Genomic DNA, 20,490 nt, shown 5'->3' with positions numbered 1-20,490 from the left:
TGTCACAAATACCGAAGCTAAACACTGACATCAACAGCCACAAACAGTGACGACAAAGTTTTAAGAAAGTACCTTGGTGTCTGTTATGCTTGTAAGTAAACACACAAAACCTGAACAAACAAGGAAGTCTAAAAAGATTTATTTTTATTTCTTTTGACAAACTTTGCCTTTTTGTCATTCTTCATGTACAAATTTCATCATTTCAGATAGAATTAAAACTATTTCTAGCAAGTAAATATTTACAACAAAAAAACCCCAAAATGTAATGATAAAATGCAATTCAGAATTTTCTTATAGTCGTGTTAATAGTAACAAATACCAGGTGGTATTTGGATTTCATGGAGAAAGAAATTTCTGATTTAAAGTTACAGATCAAAGAAATCCTGATAGCACAAAAAAAGCCATCACATTTTCATTTTCTTAGATGATGAAACTAGAGCATTAACTTACAAAAAAACTATCTCAACAAAAATAAAGAGTTGTACATTATGTATCCATCACTCTGCAACTGCATTATCAAAAAATACAAATCAACAATGCATGTAAGATAACTCAAACTAATGTACAAACAAACATCTCCCTTGCTGTTTAGCCAACCTCTCAGTACAAAGTAAAAAAAGAAAAAAGAACCCCAACAGCTTAATCAAGGGTTTGGACAGGTGGATAGATATGCACACCGACATCAAAGTAACAGCTATGTCCCAAGTCTACACACCAACATGGTTAGAACCTGTTATGCTTTTCTACCAGTACATAAATAAAATACTGTCTCTGTTGCATAATTAAAAATCGACAAACATTATAAAATTGCATGCAAAACATTAATATAAATTTAAAAAATACACTGCAGCACAGCTGTGTTTGTAGGGGTTTCCAATTATAATATACACTGAAACTGTCTTATGCACATTTAAAATGCACTACAGTACAGCTGAGTTTAGTTAAAAATTTATTATACATTGCAGCACAGCTGCATTTATTGTCTTTTAGCATTTTAAACAACCAAACTTGAAAACACAAATACATGCATTATAGACAGGTTTATCTGGAACTGAGCTAATTTTCATGGGCACTGCCATTCTCTGTCACTTGGAACATCAGCCATTACACTATTGCAAATTCGTCTGTTGCAGCATCAGCTGCTTTGTCTGCTTTGTGTTTACATTTACTGTTTCTTGATTGTACATTATGTTTTTATGATGGATATAAAAGCAAAGTATAAAACAGGTAGTGGAACTTCCTGTACAGTCAATGGATGTACGAACAACTCAAGAAAAATAAATATAAAGAAAGAATCCTTAGGTGAAACATGCCAATAAATCCACAGTGAATGTTCGTGTTTACTTCATCATCTTCTTGTAATAAAATTCATGAAGGCGCAATATCTGATTTTTCACAAAGTGATCATCATACTGAACATCTACAAACTTGTGGTCATCTTCATTATGCAAAATAAAAAGTTTTCACTTTCTCAACCCTGTGCAAAACATGGTTAATTGAACTTGTAAATAGAACCCTCTGCCTCCTTTAACTTTTTTACATTTCCATTTTCAGCCTTTACATCATATTTGCAACTAGCCAAGAGTTGCTTTAACACTGTCTATTTAGGATTAGGAAATGGACTTTTAAGTTTTAGAAGAGTATACATGGTTCCCATGCTACTAGGAAATCGAGAAAAAGTCGCGAGAAATGATAATTTTTTCCCGACCACGAAAAGTTCTGGAATTTCGCAAATCTTGATGAAAAAGTCGAGAAAAACTCAGGAATTTTCTGCCACCACTTGACGCCCAAAACAATCGCGTAACAGTCGTAATTAAACTGATCTTGAGTTAAATTTACCAACTTCTAACCAGAATATTCAGAGGGTGCACTGTATCTGACTTACATTTAATATAATTGAATTTTTCTAAAAAACATTAAAATGGAATTTTTTTGTTGATATCACGTGACTAATGGACTTCCGATGTCGCCTGAGATTTGTAAAGTCACTAGTAATGCAACTGGTGAGTACCGGGTCAGGTTTCATCACTGTCATAGTTTCATCTAGTCTGTCAGTAGAATAAAGACGTAATAATTGCCATTTCTGAGAAAATAAATCATTTTCCTATTGATTTCATGCAGGTATGAGTCGATATAACACAAGTTTAAATTTTCTAGGCTCACTGGTAAGCGACTAGCATATGTTGCTACAACACGGTGGCAGGAAATTCCAAATTTTCGATATGCAATTGCAATGACCCCACACCCCAACCTAAATGTCCAAATATGAAAAATGGGGGGGAATATTCGAAGGAAACCCGGATTAGAAAAGTGACTGCTATTATTTTTAATGGTTGAATGTCACAGCTGAAATGAGAAATTGTTGTCCCTTGTATTATATATTATAAAACTTTTTGAGCCCCTGTATCAGTCCAGGTTTGGGGACTAGTTTAACAAATTACAAGAAGACAAGTTGATTTTCAGAAAATTCAGTCCTTATTTATACAACAGTATATAATTTTGAAGGTCTTTTGTCAAAATTTAAATCAACCCTTTTGAAAATGTTTTTAAAATGATGGATTTTTAACCAGATTGTCTTGAGGAGATTAGGTTGTTTGAAAAATCTTGTTTGGGATTTTACTGGCACATATAAATTCAGGGTTAAACTTTCTTTGTTACAAGACAAGATTCTAATTATTTGCATTTATTGCTTTTTAAATACTGTAATAGGAAATGTTTACTTTCTATAAGATGCACACACACACACATATACATATATATATATATATATATATATATATATATTGCTATAGAATTCTTTAGAAGTAAAGGTTTGAAAGGAAACAACACTAATTTATTTTCATTATGTTGTTCCCACTTAGCAACATAATGCAGGTCAGCAAAATAAAGTTAGAATTTTTATTTTGTACATTTAAATGACTTTACATGTCAGATTTAAAGGAATATAATCAAACTTGTTTCATGAGATACATTTTGTGGTTTTGTACGTGCTCATTCTTGTCAGGCTTAGATGTTTTGGAGAGCCTTGAAAGAGAACCATTTTTAGATTTAGAAAATGCATGTTTTATAATCTAAAATGTTCTTTAATTTCATTCAGTAATGGTCAGATGTGAACCTTGAAATTTGTTATTTCATCCTGGAAATGACCTGGAAATTTATCTTTAGAAAAAGCATGGGAACCATGAGTATGTCAATTTAAAATCGCACCAGGACTTGTACAAAACCATTTCTCCTCCACTGACATGTACAGTCCATAGTCACTTACATTATATCCATTTAAATTTAACAATTGTTTTGCTTTAACCACACTGTCCTGCCCATGTTTGTAATTTTGCTGCCAATAAATTTTGAAGGTAAATGATCCCTTGTGAAGTTGATGCAATCAGCTGTCTCTTTAATGGGTACTTTGTGTGCACTGCTAGCTGTAATTCTCAATTTTCAAGAGTCTCTCCACAAAGGACATTAATACTGACTGACAGTTTCATTTTGCAGTTTATTAATGTGATCTGCATCCAGGCATATATACTTGTGAAAAAATGTTAAACGTTTCCAACAAAAACGATAAGCTTTGATGACTGCTATGATTTACGGTTTAAAGGTTCACTTGTGAAACTTTTGTTCATTGCTGTTCCATTAATTTGAAGTAAAGCTTTATGTGGTGAATTGTCAACAGCGGTTTTAAACTCTGCCTTTGTCAAATAAAATGGTGTGTTTCGGGCAATAGGCACTACTTTTCTGTCATCTTTAATAGGACTGTCAACAATTTTTAAAAAAAATTTAATATTTGCAAGGGGTTTCGGCTCAACATTTCTCTTCGTACCTCTGCTTCACTTAGCTGTCTTATCAGTACAAATGACCCCAGTAAAATTATTTCTCACAGCATGTTCAATTTTCCACAACAAATCAGTGACATGAATGCACGTGTCCTTTCCCTGCCATACATGTACACCACCCATTCTCAACAACCCCCTCCATGGTACAAATAACGTCAGCTTCATTTACTTTATTTACTGACTGCGATGAATATTTCTCCTTTCATGATAATTTTATGCTCAAAGTTTAATGTATTGTACAAAATTGCATCCACATTTCCACTCTGGAGGTAGTTATAACTTTGTAAGCTTTTAAAGTTCTTCATTTCTTTCCCATCTACTGCTTATGTACATGACGTGGCCACTCATGTCGTCAGTCCATTCATTTATATTGCAAAATACATCAGGCATTAAACATCATACGTCAGACATTTCGTTTTACAGTGCTTCACAGTAATGTAATGGCAGATGCAGCAGTGGTGCTCCAAGCAGACTCAATCGATTCAAAGGGTGATAACTGAAAAAGTCTGTCTATACTTAAGAAACCAAAGGTTGCTTTTACATTTTTTTGGACAGATCCATGAAAAAATATATAATCTGTTTGACATAGACTTTGAGATAGTAACTGCTTATTCAACATCGTGTTCATGCCTTGTCAAAAGCATAAAGTAAATGCTTGCAAAAAATAGCTTCATTAAAATATTTACATTTTAGATTTGTTTACTGTGTTGACATTTTTATGTCAATATTGATACAGTTTAAGCAGAGTGCCTTGTTTAGCATCCAATTTAGCATACAGAAATGCTTGTTATACACTCATCACTCAAGCAAATACAGTAAATATATCATTTCCTAATTGTATAAAATGTGAAATCAAAAGATACAAAGATTTCACTATTGACTGAATATAACTAGCTGTTAAATGTTGTCAATATTAAAAAGGGGTAAAAGCCAGTAAAAAATTAAAATAGAATAAGTAAAATTGAGCAGGCATAAAGATACCTCCAAAAATCTTGAATTAAAATGAAATGCTGATAAAACAATAAATAAACTGGAATAACTAAAAGAATCATTATTTTTTTTTACCCTGGTCTGCATGTTGTGTGTGAGTTACAATTTAAACATAGCTAAATCTCAATGACTTGTAACTAGTTCATTAAAACATCCAGGATTACTTTAAAAGGTGACCATACAAGTCCAGGAAGATGCTTAACAAACTCTCTCTCTCTTGCAATATCAAACTTGATCCCTGGATTCCCTCATTTTAAGAACATACCCTTCTGACCTTGAAAATTATGTACATATAACTGTTACAATCCACAAGTGCCACTTATCTTTTCATTGGCCAATATGAGACTTGGCTAACTGAAAATGTAAGAAATGGAACCCAGTAAAGAAGCATTTATCTTCTAAATTAAACTGAATTTCACAATTCATTTTTTTCTTTTCAATCTATGAATCGGGTATTTTTCACAGGGTACCAAATTTTGTAGATTTTGTGGTCACTACAAGCCGTAAATTTAGAAACACAAAAAACTATGATCATTCCATAGAAACAATAGGACACCTTACCCCAATTCATAACACTAAGTATCAAACAAAATGAATATTTTGAAAACAACAAAAATTCAAATATGGGATAGACACTCAACTGGCTAAAAAATAATTTCAACTATCTGTTTAATGGGTAATAACAAGCCTTTCAGAAACTGGGAACTGTTGTAATCATATTGGCTATAATCAGCACCATTTTTTATTTAGGTCTTTTGGTGAAAATACCATGTCGACATGCTCAGGAGAAGTAGTGATAGCAAGATGGCCATATTATGCCAGATAAGCATCACTTTTACTCATGACCAGCTCAGTACCACAAGAAGTTATTTGGCAAAAAACTCCTGCCAATACATAGGGTTGCCATACATTCTCTTTTTTTCCCCCCGAGATGTTCTCCTTTTCAGTCCTTAAATCTCTATACAGATAATGATCAAGATACACCCACTCTCAAGAGCATCCTCATTTTTTCAAAGTTCAAATCTGGTAACCCTACGATATGATCATTATGGCACCCATACTGGAGGTCAGATAGATGCAGTTTTCATTTATGACCAGCTAGCTATCATAAGAAGTCTCTTGGTGAAAACCCATATCGATATGACTTTCCATTAACAAGAGAGTTGCTTTTGTGGCTATAGTCTATGTCAGATCAGTGCCATGCATAAACCCCATGTCTATATAACCATTCCTCCTGGAGGAGTTCCAATAACAAAATTTTCCAGGTGGTCACTGCAGAGGTAGCACCATTTTCAGTCAAGTCCAACTAGACAAAGTAAGGAATCTTTTGGTGAAAATCCCATGCTGATTTTGCACAGAATTAGTAGCAATAACAAACATTTTCAAGACAGTTTTGTTGTATTTTAATAAATGGAAACAATTTGGGCTTTACAATTCCTTGTTTGTGTTGGTGCCTCTTACATTTTGGTATACCAATTCTGTATTTCAATTTCATAAATTTAAATATTCATGATTGACGGGACAGGGCTATCTAAAAACATAATTTACACCATTCAATCAATAGGGATATATACACAGTATCATGGGTGATTTATGCAAAGTTTGCTCTTCTGATCTTACAAGGTTATGCAGTCTTTTAATTCCATGCTGCAGTTCATCAGATTCCGATATTTTTAGTATGATTGATATTTTCTTATTATTACATAACTTAAATGAAACTGTCCCATTATTTTATGACTGCATGCAAAAAATGATATGCTTTTCAATACATTTTGCTTTCATGTCCAAACCATTATCTCTGAAATCTACTGGGAGATGGCAGCTTTGATCAAGTGTCCTGTATGGCTCTGCCAAGTCACTCTGACCTTTCATTCATGATATTTTGAGGTCTGATTCTTACTTTCAAAAACACACTCACTTTTTATTGTTGAATTTAAATTCTATCTACAAGAACAAAATAGTGCAAAGGTAGGGAGATACATTTTAGATTAGTCATTATAGAATTTTTTCACATTTAGCAGTTAAAATGTGTAGTTCAAAATTTGTTGCACTGTTGAATGTTCCTTGTATTAAGACCAGAAATGTGTCCTTTTTTTTTTCATAGATGCCCCTCCCAGCCTCCACAAATAAAGTCCAACAGGGGCCATAATGCCATAAAACTGTCCAAGTTAAAAACGGGGCCCCGAGTGGCCGAGTGGTCTAAAGCGCTCTCCGTTACGGATCACTGCCATCTCACCTCTGTCTGCGGCGGTTCGAGTCTAGGATTCAGCCAATGTGGGTATGTGAGAAAGCTTGCCAGTAGCTCCTCGTGGGTCGGTGGTTCTTTCCGGGGTTTTCCCGGGTTCTTCCTCCACCATTAATACTGGCCGCCATGTATAGCCTATCGTGTGCTGAAAAATGGCGTTAAGCCCCAAAACAACAACAACCAAGTTAAAAACATTGAAAATAACACTTGACCTACGTCTTCTTAACTAAATGATGTGAGATCCCTGAAATCCTTCAAAAGTCACTGAGCAGAAAGTGAAAGGCAAACCTCTCTAGTCAAACAGGGCCAAAAAATGTCCATAACAATTTGCTGGAAATAAGTCAGAATTTAACCTGACCAAGTTATTTTTAATGTAAGCCTCATATCAAATTTCAGTTCAATTCTTTTTGTATGACCATGTTCCTATTCAAACAGGGGCAACAAATCATTAAATTTGTCAGGAAAAAGGTAAAATTCTAAGCCAAACTGGGTCTTCTTAATTAAATGGGTCATGCCAAATTTGATTTCAATCCATTAAATCCTTCAAAAGTTAGAGCAGAAACAAAATTTGTGATACACATTATATGACCAGGGAAGAGGCACAGGTAACACTAAACACCCTCTACACAGATATTGCAGGGATAAAACATTCACTTAGAAGTATGTTTGAGAGCTGCCAGTAGGTTTCTGTGGATCAGTGGTTCTCTGGGTTCTTCTTCCACTAGTTATACTGGCTGCCATATATAGCCCATCTTGTGCTGAGAATAGATATTAAACTCCAAAACAACAACAGAATAATGAATTCGGGTTGAAATATCTGAATTTCACTCAGTCGGCAGAAAATTCTGAAAATTAATCAGATTAATAGGTGAATGCACAAACTGCCCGAATCTGATTTTGTTGGGTGGAATTTTTGGGTTTTGGTTCATAAGACATCTTAGCCAGAAAGCTTTTCTTACTTTAGACCATTTCTAGGTAGGCTGTGCAATAACCTGTTTGACTTGAATTGTGTTTAATAAAGATAAAATAAAATTTCTTGACATACTAAAGATGAGCTTATATTGGCATTTGTTTTAATCAAAAGTAAGTTTAATTTAGAAACGGATTGTGCAAACCATCAATGAAAGTATTTTCCAATATAATGGCTGGTAAAATAAATTGTTTCCTTAATTATGATACTTTTGACATATCATGGTAGCTGACCCAAGCAGGTCCAATGATAGGATTTAAACCAGCACCCTTTTGGTTGCAAGTCTGCATGCTAACCTGAAAGCCACCATGTCTCCCGATAGTACAAGTCACACGGGTCATGCAGGCATTAAACACCAACTATTTCAGTAATAGGTTTCATTTTTTAGAATTTGATTCTACATACCTTTAAGTGGCAAGTGTTCACTTCATTTGGATTCATGTACATTCATATTCCTTTGGAAGGTCATTATTTAGACACCCTGTGAGGTGCATTTGGCAAAATCAATGTTAAAGTATGTAGATATTTTTGGACGAAATGAACCTAAAGGTGTGATCCAGTACAATCCGGATTGAATAATGTGCACTGTGATGTCACAATAAAAGCTACGCATATTGATAAATTCTTACTACCCTCGATTGTGACAGTTCCAATCGATATGCTCTCATTTTGACCCAAGTTTAGTACATGGCCACCATTGTAAAAGTCCATAGTGATAGATAATTTTTGTCTGGAAGATTCTTGGTGACAGTTAAAGTACAGAGCATTCAATAATCAGGATTGAACAGACTGCGGTTAAAGAAAATTAGTGTTCCATTTTAAAAGAACAATTTATATTTAATTTAAAATGAGTAAATGTGCAAAAGTGACCCATGTGACTTGTACTGCAACAAATCATTTTATCGGTCTGCTGTATTCATTACTCTAAATAAAATAGTTTATTAATTAATTTGGAAAAATGACAGTACAAGGATATTTACCAACTGTAGTGATCTTCTCATTATCTTTAAGGTCAAAAAGAATTTTGTACATTTCATTATGGTATAAAACCTGCTCTAAACTCATTGTGTACTTGTGAATATACTTAAGCCTACCTAAAAATCTATTGCTTTTTACTTGTTTAATCAAATGATCAGGCTCATATTATAGCATGTATCTGATGAGGAACAATATGCATCATATTAATGAAATGCAGCTGTAAATTTTAGCTAACAGTGAAGGCCCTGATATCATCATTCACAAGCAGACCAGGCCTGAAAAAAAATCATATATCTAGAGTTTGAGATTATGTTTTGTCCAATCACAAATAATATTACTTTTGAAAACATGTATCAGATTGGCTGAAACTGGAAATAAAAACTCACACTCAAGCTCAGTTGTATTAAAATACTCAGCTTTTAATATCAGAATTTTGTTTGATGGAATAATGCCCATTTACAAAATATATTTAACACAGATGCATGTGCCATCTCTCATTTTGTAGTACATTTTAATTATCAAATGTAGCCTATGAATGTGAAGGAAACAAAAACTCTTCTAGAATTTTTAATACAACAGGCACTTTTAAGAATGCCTTACAGTGATCTCTTATCATAATGTCCCCTCTTGGGAATGACTTATTTACCTGTCATCTTGTCATAATGTCCCCCATGGGAATGACTGTTATTTACCTGCCATTGTGTCATAATGTCCCCCATGGGAATGACTGTTATTTACCTGTCATCTTGTCATAATGTCCCCTCTTGGGAATGACTTATTTACCTGTCATCTTGTCATAATGTCCCTCATGGGAATGACTGTTATTTACTTGCCATCCTGTCATAATGTCCCCTCCTGGGAAAGACTATCAGTTGCTTGCCATCTTGTCATAATTTTCATCATGGGAATGACTCTCAGTTGCCTACTATCTGATCATAATTTCCCCCATGGGAATAACTGCCAGTTGCCTGCCATCTCATCATAATGTCTCCCATGGGAATGACTGTCAGTTGCCTGCTATCTTGTTCTAATGTCCCCCATGGGAATGATGGTAAGTTGCATGCCATCTTGTCATAATATCCCTCATGGGAATGACTCATAGGAATGACTGTCAGTTGCTTCATCTTATCATAATGTCCCTTATGGGAATGGCTGCCAGTTGCCTGCCATCTTGCCATAATGTCCCCCATGGGAATGACAGGTGCCTGCCATCGTATCATAATGTCTCTCATGAGAATGATGGTCAGTTGCCTGTCTTGTCATGATGTCCCTCAAGGAAATGACCGTCAGTTGCTTGCCACTCGTTATAATATCCCTCATGTTAATGACCGTCATTTACCTGCCATCTTATCATAATGTCCTTCATGGGAATGACTGTCAGTTGCCTGCCATCTCATCATAATGTCTCCCATGGGAATGACTCAGTTGCCTGCCAGTACGTCATAATATGAACACCACTGTGAGACTACTTCAGTATCATATGGTGCCACCTGCAATGCAGTTTCACTTCCAACCCATTCCACTCAAAGAACCCACCCTAAAGGGAGTGATCACTGTATAACATGGTCTCACTTACAATGCAATCTTGCCTATTATTTAGTCCACTCAAAGAAGTCAACGTAAAGTGAGGTTTCTCAACTCAGACAAGCCATCGTAAGTGAGATACCACTGTATAAAATAATGCAAAATTATTCTGTATTGTATTAACTGCTTAAGTAGAAGCTGTCTAAATTATATAAAGAGGGGTAACCACTCTCACTAATCATTTTCTATCAGGATTAAAATTTTAGTTATGTCCCTTTTATATATTTTGTCTGTCTTTTCCAAGTCAAAAGGCTAGAAGAGCTAAATATAGCAAGTGCCTTATTATTAGAAACACAAGCTATTTCTTTTAAACAGCAGACAGCAAGCTATTGGATTTGAGCAAAAAAATCCATCTAAACCAAAAATCATTGTTCTGTGCTCCTTTAAACTGTAACAACTCGCACTGTACCAATAAAACTGTTTTCCTGCTGCATTCTTAGCTGCACAATCTAATGTGATAGGTTTCTTCATGAATCAATAACAGACAAAACTGTGATATGAAAAATAAAACATTTCATACTACAGTTGAAAATATTTGTAATTGGAAACATAAATAAATACATGACTTGCTTGAATGTCTCGTACATTCACACTTATTCTTTCATGACATACAAACCCATGGTGGCTTTGTAAAATGGACAAGTTAATCAATAAAAAAGCTGGTCCTAAGTGTGTATGTGTGCACACATAAACATGAACACATCTAAATGCTTGCCTACAGCAAACCCATATGCACACATATACACACACACACATATAAACATCCTAAAACACAACCATGTTTGTGATGAACAAGAACAGCTGACTGCGGCATTACTCTGATGATGGCGATGGTGCAGGTGAGTTTGTGTCAGATGATCCTTTCCTCTTTAACCCAGGTTCTTCACTTTCTTCAAGTGGTCGTTTCTTTGGCTGTGTGCAAAATTTAAAACATAAATGTAACACATCTAATTAGAAAGTATTTGGCATTAATTAAAGCAATACCTGATATTTAACAGATGCCACCCCAAGACAAGCTGCCACCTTAACAGGCACCAAAATTTTAGCGATTTTTTACCTCATGAAAGACTACTTTTAAGGCCATCTTTTCACCATGAAGGATATCAATACATATTTTTTCCTCACAATATAATCTGCAATTACTGATGAGCTTTTAACTCTACTATACACAGTAGTTTCTGCAAAATCTAAGAAAATCTTGGCATTACATGCAAGTTATGCAATTCATTTGATTCCATTTTCCATTTTTAATCTTAAGTTCCTAGTTTACCTACACAATCAACTCCGCAGATTTTGTTGGGTTACTGCACTCTGGTCGAAACATTATCTTTTAATGCAGCTGCAAGAGCCTAGATGTCAAGATCCCATGTCTCTCTTGGAGAAGCTAAGCTCCTCCCATAACCATCTTCACTTTGCAAGACCTAAGTCAATTACCACAAACGTCACTCCATTGTCGCTACAATAGCACTGCACAAGCCACTAACAGAATACATATTATTAAAAAATCAAATTTATTTGGCCACCTCTTCTTTATCATTAATAACAATCGAATCCTGGCTGCATTAAAAGATATTTTTAAATCCATGTGCACCAGCCACAATTACTTAGTTTGTTATATGTTGTTTGCCTACTACCAACCAGCTGTGCTTTTGTCACATGGCCAAAATGGCTGCCCTGCTGGTTGCTAGGAGGTATATAAACCTCACACTGATATGATACAGCAATCAGCTGAACCAATGTGCCAACCATAACATTTCCCTAGTGCAAGTTACAAGGATAACCAAACTGGGCAGAGACCTGGAGTGACTACACCACCACTGCATGAAATAAATTAGCCTGTTATGCTAAGCACAATGATGCTGCAGAATGTGAACCAAACCATGGTGTAAGACCTACAAAAACATAAAACTGACACATAGGTAATTCAGCTATTAATCAGGGTGACCTGATGCTCTAAATTTTTTCTCTGATAGCCACAGAATTTTTATTTTGAAATATTCTAATTTTAAGTTAGTCAATCTTACCTGCTAGAACATTTCCCTCATTTCATTCCTAATTCGTAACAGGATATAAGCCTGCAACCTCCTAAATTCAGCCCAACTAAAAGACAAAAATGTGTTTCTTCTTTGTAGATTATATAGACAAGGGTAATAACTCTTGCCCATTACCTCCCCTTACCATTAATCACTAGTTTTCAAGCTGAGCGAAATACTAATGAGGATGCTTGCATAGAATGTGATTAGGTATGTATTCTTGGAGATACATATTTCATGATTGCATTAACATTAGCAGAATTAGTAATAGAAGGAGGGTATTGTGAGCATTCTATATATACCTCAGGTATCCTTCTAGGGGAGAAAAGAGTGAATTCCCTATGTGATTGATAACACACTCTTCTTCTTAAACTAACACAGCCTGTGGTTATGTGATCCAAGACCACTGTATCTGGTTAAGATGATTATTAAAATCCTCTTACATTCAAAATTCAATGGTGACTCCAGCAAAGCTATGAGTTTGTCTTGGTTTAACTGGGCCTGCAGACAAAGGACCCACCAGATTACGTTGTCTCTGCTGAGCCAAATTCCTTAGGCAAAAACCCAAGAAGGCTGACTCTTCATGTCAACCAGCAGCTTCTATGATCAAAACGTCGCATATGAACGTGAGGCATGGAGAGATTACTCAAATCTGATGAGTGGAAATCCTCAAGAGGCATCTCTGATCATTTATTATTTAAGAGTTCCCTAAGCATACAACCCATTTCAGTGATAAGATAGGATTTGAGAGGTAATATCCTGCTTTCATGGGGAAAATGAGTCATTTGCTATTGCCATGACTCGTCTCTGTGCGCTTCAAGTAGTACTTGAGGGCAGAGGAGGATCTTGTATGGCCACTGTTCTCAACTCATATATAGATGAGAAGAAATGTATGGTGACTCTGTCCACTTTGGCTACAAGGCTCGGTTGTGTCATAAGGATCACCAAAACATCTATTCTGAAATGAAGATAATTCAGGTCAACTGAAACGGTATGTAACTCAGTCAAAAACTAGAGCTATCAGGAAACAGGTTTTGTTAAGAAAACAGCTTCGGTGAAGTTGGGCTAATGACTGAATCGTATCTGCATTGAACCATGTTAAGACAAAGGACTGATTCAATTATGGAAACAAAGAATTTTGGTCTATTTAAATCAAAATGGCTAGTTGGTCTGATAGATCTTTATCATGACTGACATCTCTTCTGCCCTGATGCCTGAATGTGTCATGTATCATGGAGTAGTAACCTTTGTTGGCAATGGGTGCCAACTTTTCTTCTCAAAGAGAGGATAAAAATATTTGATCAGTTGAGGCATTCAAAGGGGCGATGTTACTGACTCTGAAAACATGCCACTTTCCCTCATATGCTTTAGAGCGGAGGACTTTCTTGGTCTAGAGATTCTCTCTGAAATAGAAGGTCTAAATTCTTCTTTTGCAAGGCTGTCCTGACAAGATCCAGGTGTGAATGAAGTTTGGCCATAATCTTCATTGTAAGTCTATTGCTAGGTCAAGTAGACTGTTGACCCAGGACGTAACCCATCTCAGAGGGCTTATCAGAATTGTCTTGCACGTCTGACCCTGTATTTTCTGTATTGTTTTTAGTACTATGATCATGGGTGGATAGACAAAGGCTCATAACTCCTCCAAACTGATTCAAAGTGCATCCACAACCCAAGCCTTTGTGTCTGGAACCAGAGAGACCAAGGTTCCACATTCTCCCGAAAAGGTCAATCATCAGATGCCCAAAAATACATACATCTGATCAAAAACTAATGTATGAAGGGACTATTCCATATAAATAACCTGACCCTTTCTTGAGAAAACATCAGCCAAGACAATGAGTCTGCCTGAAATATTACTGATTTGAAGGCTGATCTGAAACTAGCAGCACAAACAGCCAAACATGGGTAAGGCAATTGGATGCTACCCTTTTCCAAGGCGGTAAGTCACCACCATGGAGTTGTCAGACATAATCAGTCTGTCCTTCCAGAACTGAAACACATTTATGATAGCCTTCATTTCATGTGGGTTGTTGTGACAATTCAGTTCACCCGGTACCTATTTGCAACTGACTGTATCAAAGTCTGGCAACAAGTGGACACAACAACTGCATGTACTGGCAGCTGTACATAACAATCACTTCCAGTTCGACTTTCTCCATAGGAATTCCTGTTATGAGCCAACCATGTTTGTGATAATAACACAGTAATGATCATACTTCATATCTTATACTGTCCTTTCGGTGGACTGTAAAAAGGACACCACTGAACCAGCAAAGTCATATGTAATGGATGCACATCAAGACACACAGCAGGATCACATCTGCTACTGCACTGAATAACTTAAGGGGCTGCAAGAACTCTCTCACTGAAATGCATGTTATGTTGGAAACAGACTCTAAGTGTTTGTTGATCCAGATAATGTGGACATGAGGGAGACATACAAGACAATAAACTCCATACCCAGGTGAACAAAACACTAAGATGGGTGTTGGTCTCACTTTTCCCAGTTCACAAAAAAACCTAGATGATTCAAAAGGGTTGAAGATAATTTCTACCCTTGAGAAGAATAGAACTTACCAAGTGTTCTTGGAGAAGATCATCCAGTTATGCTGCCACTGCTGTAGAGGATGTTGACTGGAACAGGATGATGACACAATAATTTTTGTAAAGACCCAAGGACTGATATTCAGACCAAATGAAAGAACTTGAAATTGGTAAACTTTGTCGTGGTAAGCAAACTGAAGAAACTTTCATGATACTGAGTGAACAGGGATATGAAAATAGGCATCAGTGTAATCAAGACTAATGGCATACTCATTCCTTCAGATGGAAAGTCATATAGATCTTGCCATCTCCATTTTGAACCTTGGCAGAAGAATGAATTCACTGAGATCAGATCTGTGATTGACCTTCTTTTTAAAAAGAAACAGCCATGAATAGAACCTGGAGATGATATCTGCAGTGTGGCAGTTTATAGTGATATCAAGCACTGGGGCATTATGCTGCAGACATGTAACATGATGTCCCACCCAGTCACATTATCCTGACACCATGCCGACTAGTCCTAACATTAACCTCTTAATGCTGAGCACAAAGCGAGGCAGCTGTTAGTACCATTTTTATAAGTCTTTGGTATGACTTGGACAGGGTTCAAACCCGCTACCTCCTGCATCCAAGGTGGACGCTTTAACCGCTTAAGACACTGGAGTGGTCACCACTGCCTATGTGGTAATGAATGATTGTGTCTCCTGCTGAAGAATATCATCTTCCCCCGATCTGATGGCACACCCATGTAAAACAGAGAAAGAAAGATGGGGTTTGGATACATGACATCCAAAGCCTCTCTGATATGACATGGATCAACATCTGGTTTGCAGATATGGGCTGATCTAATGATTGGAATTGCAGGGGTCTGGCGTCCACTAGAAGACTGTCTGTGGTCAGTTGGAGTGTTAAGTCGGCAGTGGGAGACAAGAGGCTTGGAGGTTGAGAAACTTTGTTTCTAACCTGTACTGTAAGGGTGCCTCACAGACTGGTTCAGCTGTTGTCTGCTGTCATAAGGCTGAGATCTGAGATATGAACTGCACTAAGAACATAAATAATTCCTTTTGTTTGGTTTACTTAAAGACCCTCCATTGTGGCAGGGAAAATAAACGAGGGTGCAGTTGGGGCAGAAGTTGGAGGGCTAGTTCTTGAGCAGTAGACCTCTTAACTTCTTCCATATTTAACCCCAAACAACAGTTGCAAACCAAATGGAGTCATCCTTGAAGTCAGAGATGATGAGGCTTTAGAGATATGGAGCAAAAACCCACATCCCAATGAATCAGGTGATGACTGGCAGACACAGTCAAAACATTCACTATTTGATGTTGAACTGCTTTGTTTGTGACCCGAGTAATTCAGGCTAACAATTCAATGGGGTGTTGGTTGTGTAATTATTCCATCATTCAAAAAAATCACCAACATGGCCAAATCCAACATCAAAAATGTGGTGACAATGTTCTGAACCAACTTTCATGTACCATGAAACACACCTTGTCAATTTTATAAAATGTGGGACAGATATGTGAACAGCTAATAAATATTTGTTCTCCGCCAAGCTGTCAGTATTGAAGGCTTTAAGGTGTTTTGTACCAGCACAATGAGAACATTGCTGGTGCCTGGCTTTCAGAAAAGAAAGTCTTAGCCTTCCACAGATGACAGACTCTTCAAGACAGTCATTAATGTCCTTAATCTTCACTGACTGTGGAAGCAAGTGGAAGTACGAAGTCTGCTTCCTCATTGTGAATATCTACTGAAGCCTTCACTGACTGTGGAAGCAAGTGGAAGTACGAAGTCTGCTTCCTCATTGTGAATATCTACTGAAGCCTTATCTGACTGTGGAAGCAAGTGGAAGTATGAAGTCTGCTTCCTCACTGTGAATATCTACTGAAGCCTTCACTGACTGTGGAAGCAAGTGGAAGTATGAAGTCTGCTTCCTCATTGTGAATATCTACTGAAGCCTTAAAGTCATGTATGGCAGTGTGGAGTAGAGGGTATTCTGAAACCTACAACACCCATTATATCTCTTCAATGGCAGCCTTTAAGTTTGACTCAGTCCACTCCCTGGCTGGACCTGACTGAGGCTGTCTTTACAGTCACTGTGTGTTGTATCCTTTTCTGGTTCTACTTCTTTATCTGGATAAACCATCCCGAGATGATGCAATGTCAACAGCTGTATGTAAGTCACAATAACTTCCCTGTGGGTAAACTGAGGGCATATGGCAAGTCTGCTTTGCCAGATGAATGTGTCATACCAGTAAAGATGTTTGGCTTGCTGGAAGTATGGTCATCATGGTTACCACTAAAACAACATCAATATTATTTGGGGAGAAAAGAGTAAGCGGAGAGAATGATTGTATGAAACTAAAGTACAACATGCATCAACGATATTGTATAGCACCATGCAGTATAAATAGGCAAAGTGATAAAAATATTAGACAAATTTAAAAAAGAATGTATACTACTTGTCAAGGAATTATAGGTTACTGCATTTGTTTGGGAAAATATGAACAAGTTTTTCGGACGTAATACTGCACGATCATTCCAAATATTTTGAATTCTTCAGTTCGATAACTGAAAATAATCACGATAATACTAACTGATATATTGAACACAAATTTAAAACAAATGCCTACATACCCAAGAAACCTTTTCCATTTCTGTTACAGAAAAAAGAAATTGTTCAGTCTCTCTACCAGGTTGCCAGACTTACATGACAAGCTGATTTTGGGGTTCTGATACTGAACTGGAGTTTCCTGCTCGAAAAAAAGTTTTTAGAACTCAGAAGCCAAGTAAGCAAAGCTAAACATTACCACAGCACTTGGTGGAACCATTCCCTCCTTGTCGGGATACATTAAAGCATTGGCTTTGCTTTTCATGTCATCATCCTACAAATAAAAACAAAATTCATCAAAAGTAAATTCACTATTCTTTGTGGTTACTATAATGCATTAATTTTTTTAGGATATAATAAGCAATGATGTTCTTGTGGAAATTTAAAGACACAATGAACAATGATACTTCTGTTGAAATTAAAACAGACAATGAACAATGAAACTTCTATTGAAATTTAAAGATACATTGAACAATAATGCTTCTGTGGAAATTTAAAGATGTGATGAATAATTGTGTTTTTGAGTAAATTTTAAAATGTGATGAATATATGTGTTTCTGTTGAAATTTAAAGATAAAATGATCAATGATGCAGCTGTTGAAATTTAAAGATAAAATGATTAATGATGCATCTGTAGAAATTTAAAGATAAAATGATCAATGATGCATCTGTAGAAATTTAAAGATAAAATGATCAATGATGCATCTGTAGAAATTTATAGATAAAATGATCAATGATGCATCTGTGGAAATTTAAAGATAAAATGATCAATGATGCATCTGTAGAAATTTAAAGATAAAATGATCAATGATGCATATGTAGAAATTTAAAGATAAAATGATCAATGATGCATCTGTGGAAATTTATAGATAAAATGATCAATGATGCATCTGTGGAAATTTATGGATAAAATGATCAATGATGCATCTGTGGAAATTTATAGATAAAATGATCAATGATGCATCTGTGGAAATTTAAAGATAAAATGATCATGATGCATCTGTAGAAATTTAAAGATAAAATGATCAATGACGCATCTGTAGAAATTTAAAGATAAAATGATCAATGATGCATCTGTAGAAATTTAAAGATAAAATGATCAATGATGCATCTGTGGAAATTTATAGATAAAATGATCAATGATGCATCTGTGGAAATTTAAAGATAAAATGATCAATGATGCATCTGTAGAAATTTAAAGATAAAATGATCAATGATGCATATGTAGAAATTTAAAGATAAAATGATCAATGATGCATCTGTGGAAATTTATAGATAAAATGATCAATGATGCATCTGTGGAAATTTATGGATAAAATGATCAATGATGCATCTGTGGAAATTTATAGATAAAATGATCAATGATGCATCTGTGGAAATTTAAAGATAAAATGATCATGATGCATCTGTAGAAATTTAAAGATAAAATGATCAATGATGCATCTGTAGAAATTTAAAGATAAAATGATCAATGATGCATCTGTAGAAATTTAAAGATAAAATGATCAATGATGCATCTGGAAATTTAAAGATAAAATGATCAATGATGCATCTGTAGAAATTTAAAGATAAAATGATCAATGATGCATTTGTAGAAATTTAAAGGTAAAATGATCAATGATGCATCTGTAGAAATTTAAAAACAAAATGATCAATGAAGCATTTGTAGATATTTATAGATAAAATGATCAATGATAAATTTGTAGAAATTTATAGATAAAATGATCAATGATGCATTTGTAGAAATTTATAGATAAAATGATCAATGATGCATTTGTAGAAATTTATAGATAAAATGATCAATGATGCATCTGTGGAAATTTAAAGATAAAATGATAAATGATGCATCTGTGGAAATTTATAGATAAAATGATCAATGATGCATTTGTGGAAATGTATAGATAAAATGATCAATGATGCATTTGTAGAAATTATAGATAAAATGATCAATGATGCATCTGTAGAAATTTAAAGATAAAATGATCAATGATGCATCTGTAGAAATTTAAAGATAAAATGGTCAATGATGCATCTGTAGAAATTTAAAGATAAAATGATCAATGATGCATTTTTGGAAATTTATAGATAAAATGATCAATGATGCATCTGTGGAAATTTATAGATAAAATGATCAATGATGCATCTGTGGAAATTTAAAGATAAAATGATCAATGATGCATCTGTAGAAATTTAAAGATAAAATGATCAATGATGCATCTGTAGAAATTTAAAGATAAAATGATCAATGATGCATCTGTGGAAATTTATAGATAAAATGATCAATGATGCATTTGTGGAAATTTATAGATAAAATGATCAATGATGCATCTGTAGAAATTTAAAGATAAAACGATCAATGATGCATCTGTGGAAATTTAAAGATAAAATGATCAATGATGCATCTGTAGAAATTTAAAGATAAAATGATCAATGATGCATTTGTAGAAATTTAAAGATAAAATGATCAATGATGCATTTGTAGAAATTTAAAGATAAAATGATCAATGATGCATCTGTAGAAATTTAAAAACAAAATGATCAATGATGCATTTGTAGAAATTTATAGATAAAATGATCAATGATGCATTTGTAGAAATTTATAGATAAAATGATCAATGATGCATTTGTAGAAATTTATAGATAAAATGATCAATGATGCATTTGTAGAAATTTAAAGATAAAATGATCAATGATACTCTGTA

The 20,490-nt window shown here is 35.1% G+C and overlaps 1 protein-coding gene across 1 annotated transcript in view; it reads right to left on the bottom strand.

Annotated features, from left to right (window-relative positions):
• Window positions 1–123: 123 nt before the first annotated feature.
• Window positions 124–20,490, bottom strand: part of LOC149775290 (serine/threonine-protein kinase Chk2-like) — a 62,423-nt gene continuing 42,056 nt past the window's right edge. The window contains exons 14-15 of the mRNA XM_089944139.1: window positions 17,988–18,062; window positions 124–11,512 (exon numbers count right to left, since the gene is read on the bottom strand). Coding sequence (XP_089800265.1) covers window positions 11,414–11,512; window positions 17,988–18,062 — 174 coding nt within the window. The 3' untranslated portion in view covers window positions 124–11,413. The remainder of the gene's footprint in view (window positions 11,513–17,987; window positions 18,063–20,490) is intronic.

The sequence above is a fragment of the Sinohyriopsis cumingii genome, chromosome 19 (genome assembly GCF_028554795.1).
Source record: "Sinohyriopsis cumingii isolate HCF-2022 chromosome 19, ASM2855479v2, whole genome shotgun sequence".
Taxonomy (NCBI): domain Eukaryota; kingdom Metazoa; phylum Mollusca; class Bivalvia; order Unionida; family Unionidae; genus Sinohyriopsis; species Sinohyriopsis cumingii.
Note: the sequence above shows the minus strand (reverse complement) of the source record. Positions and strands in the feature narration are given on the sequence as shown.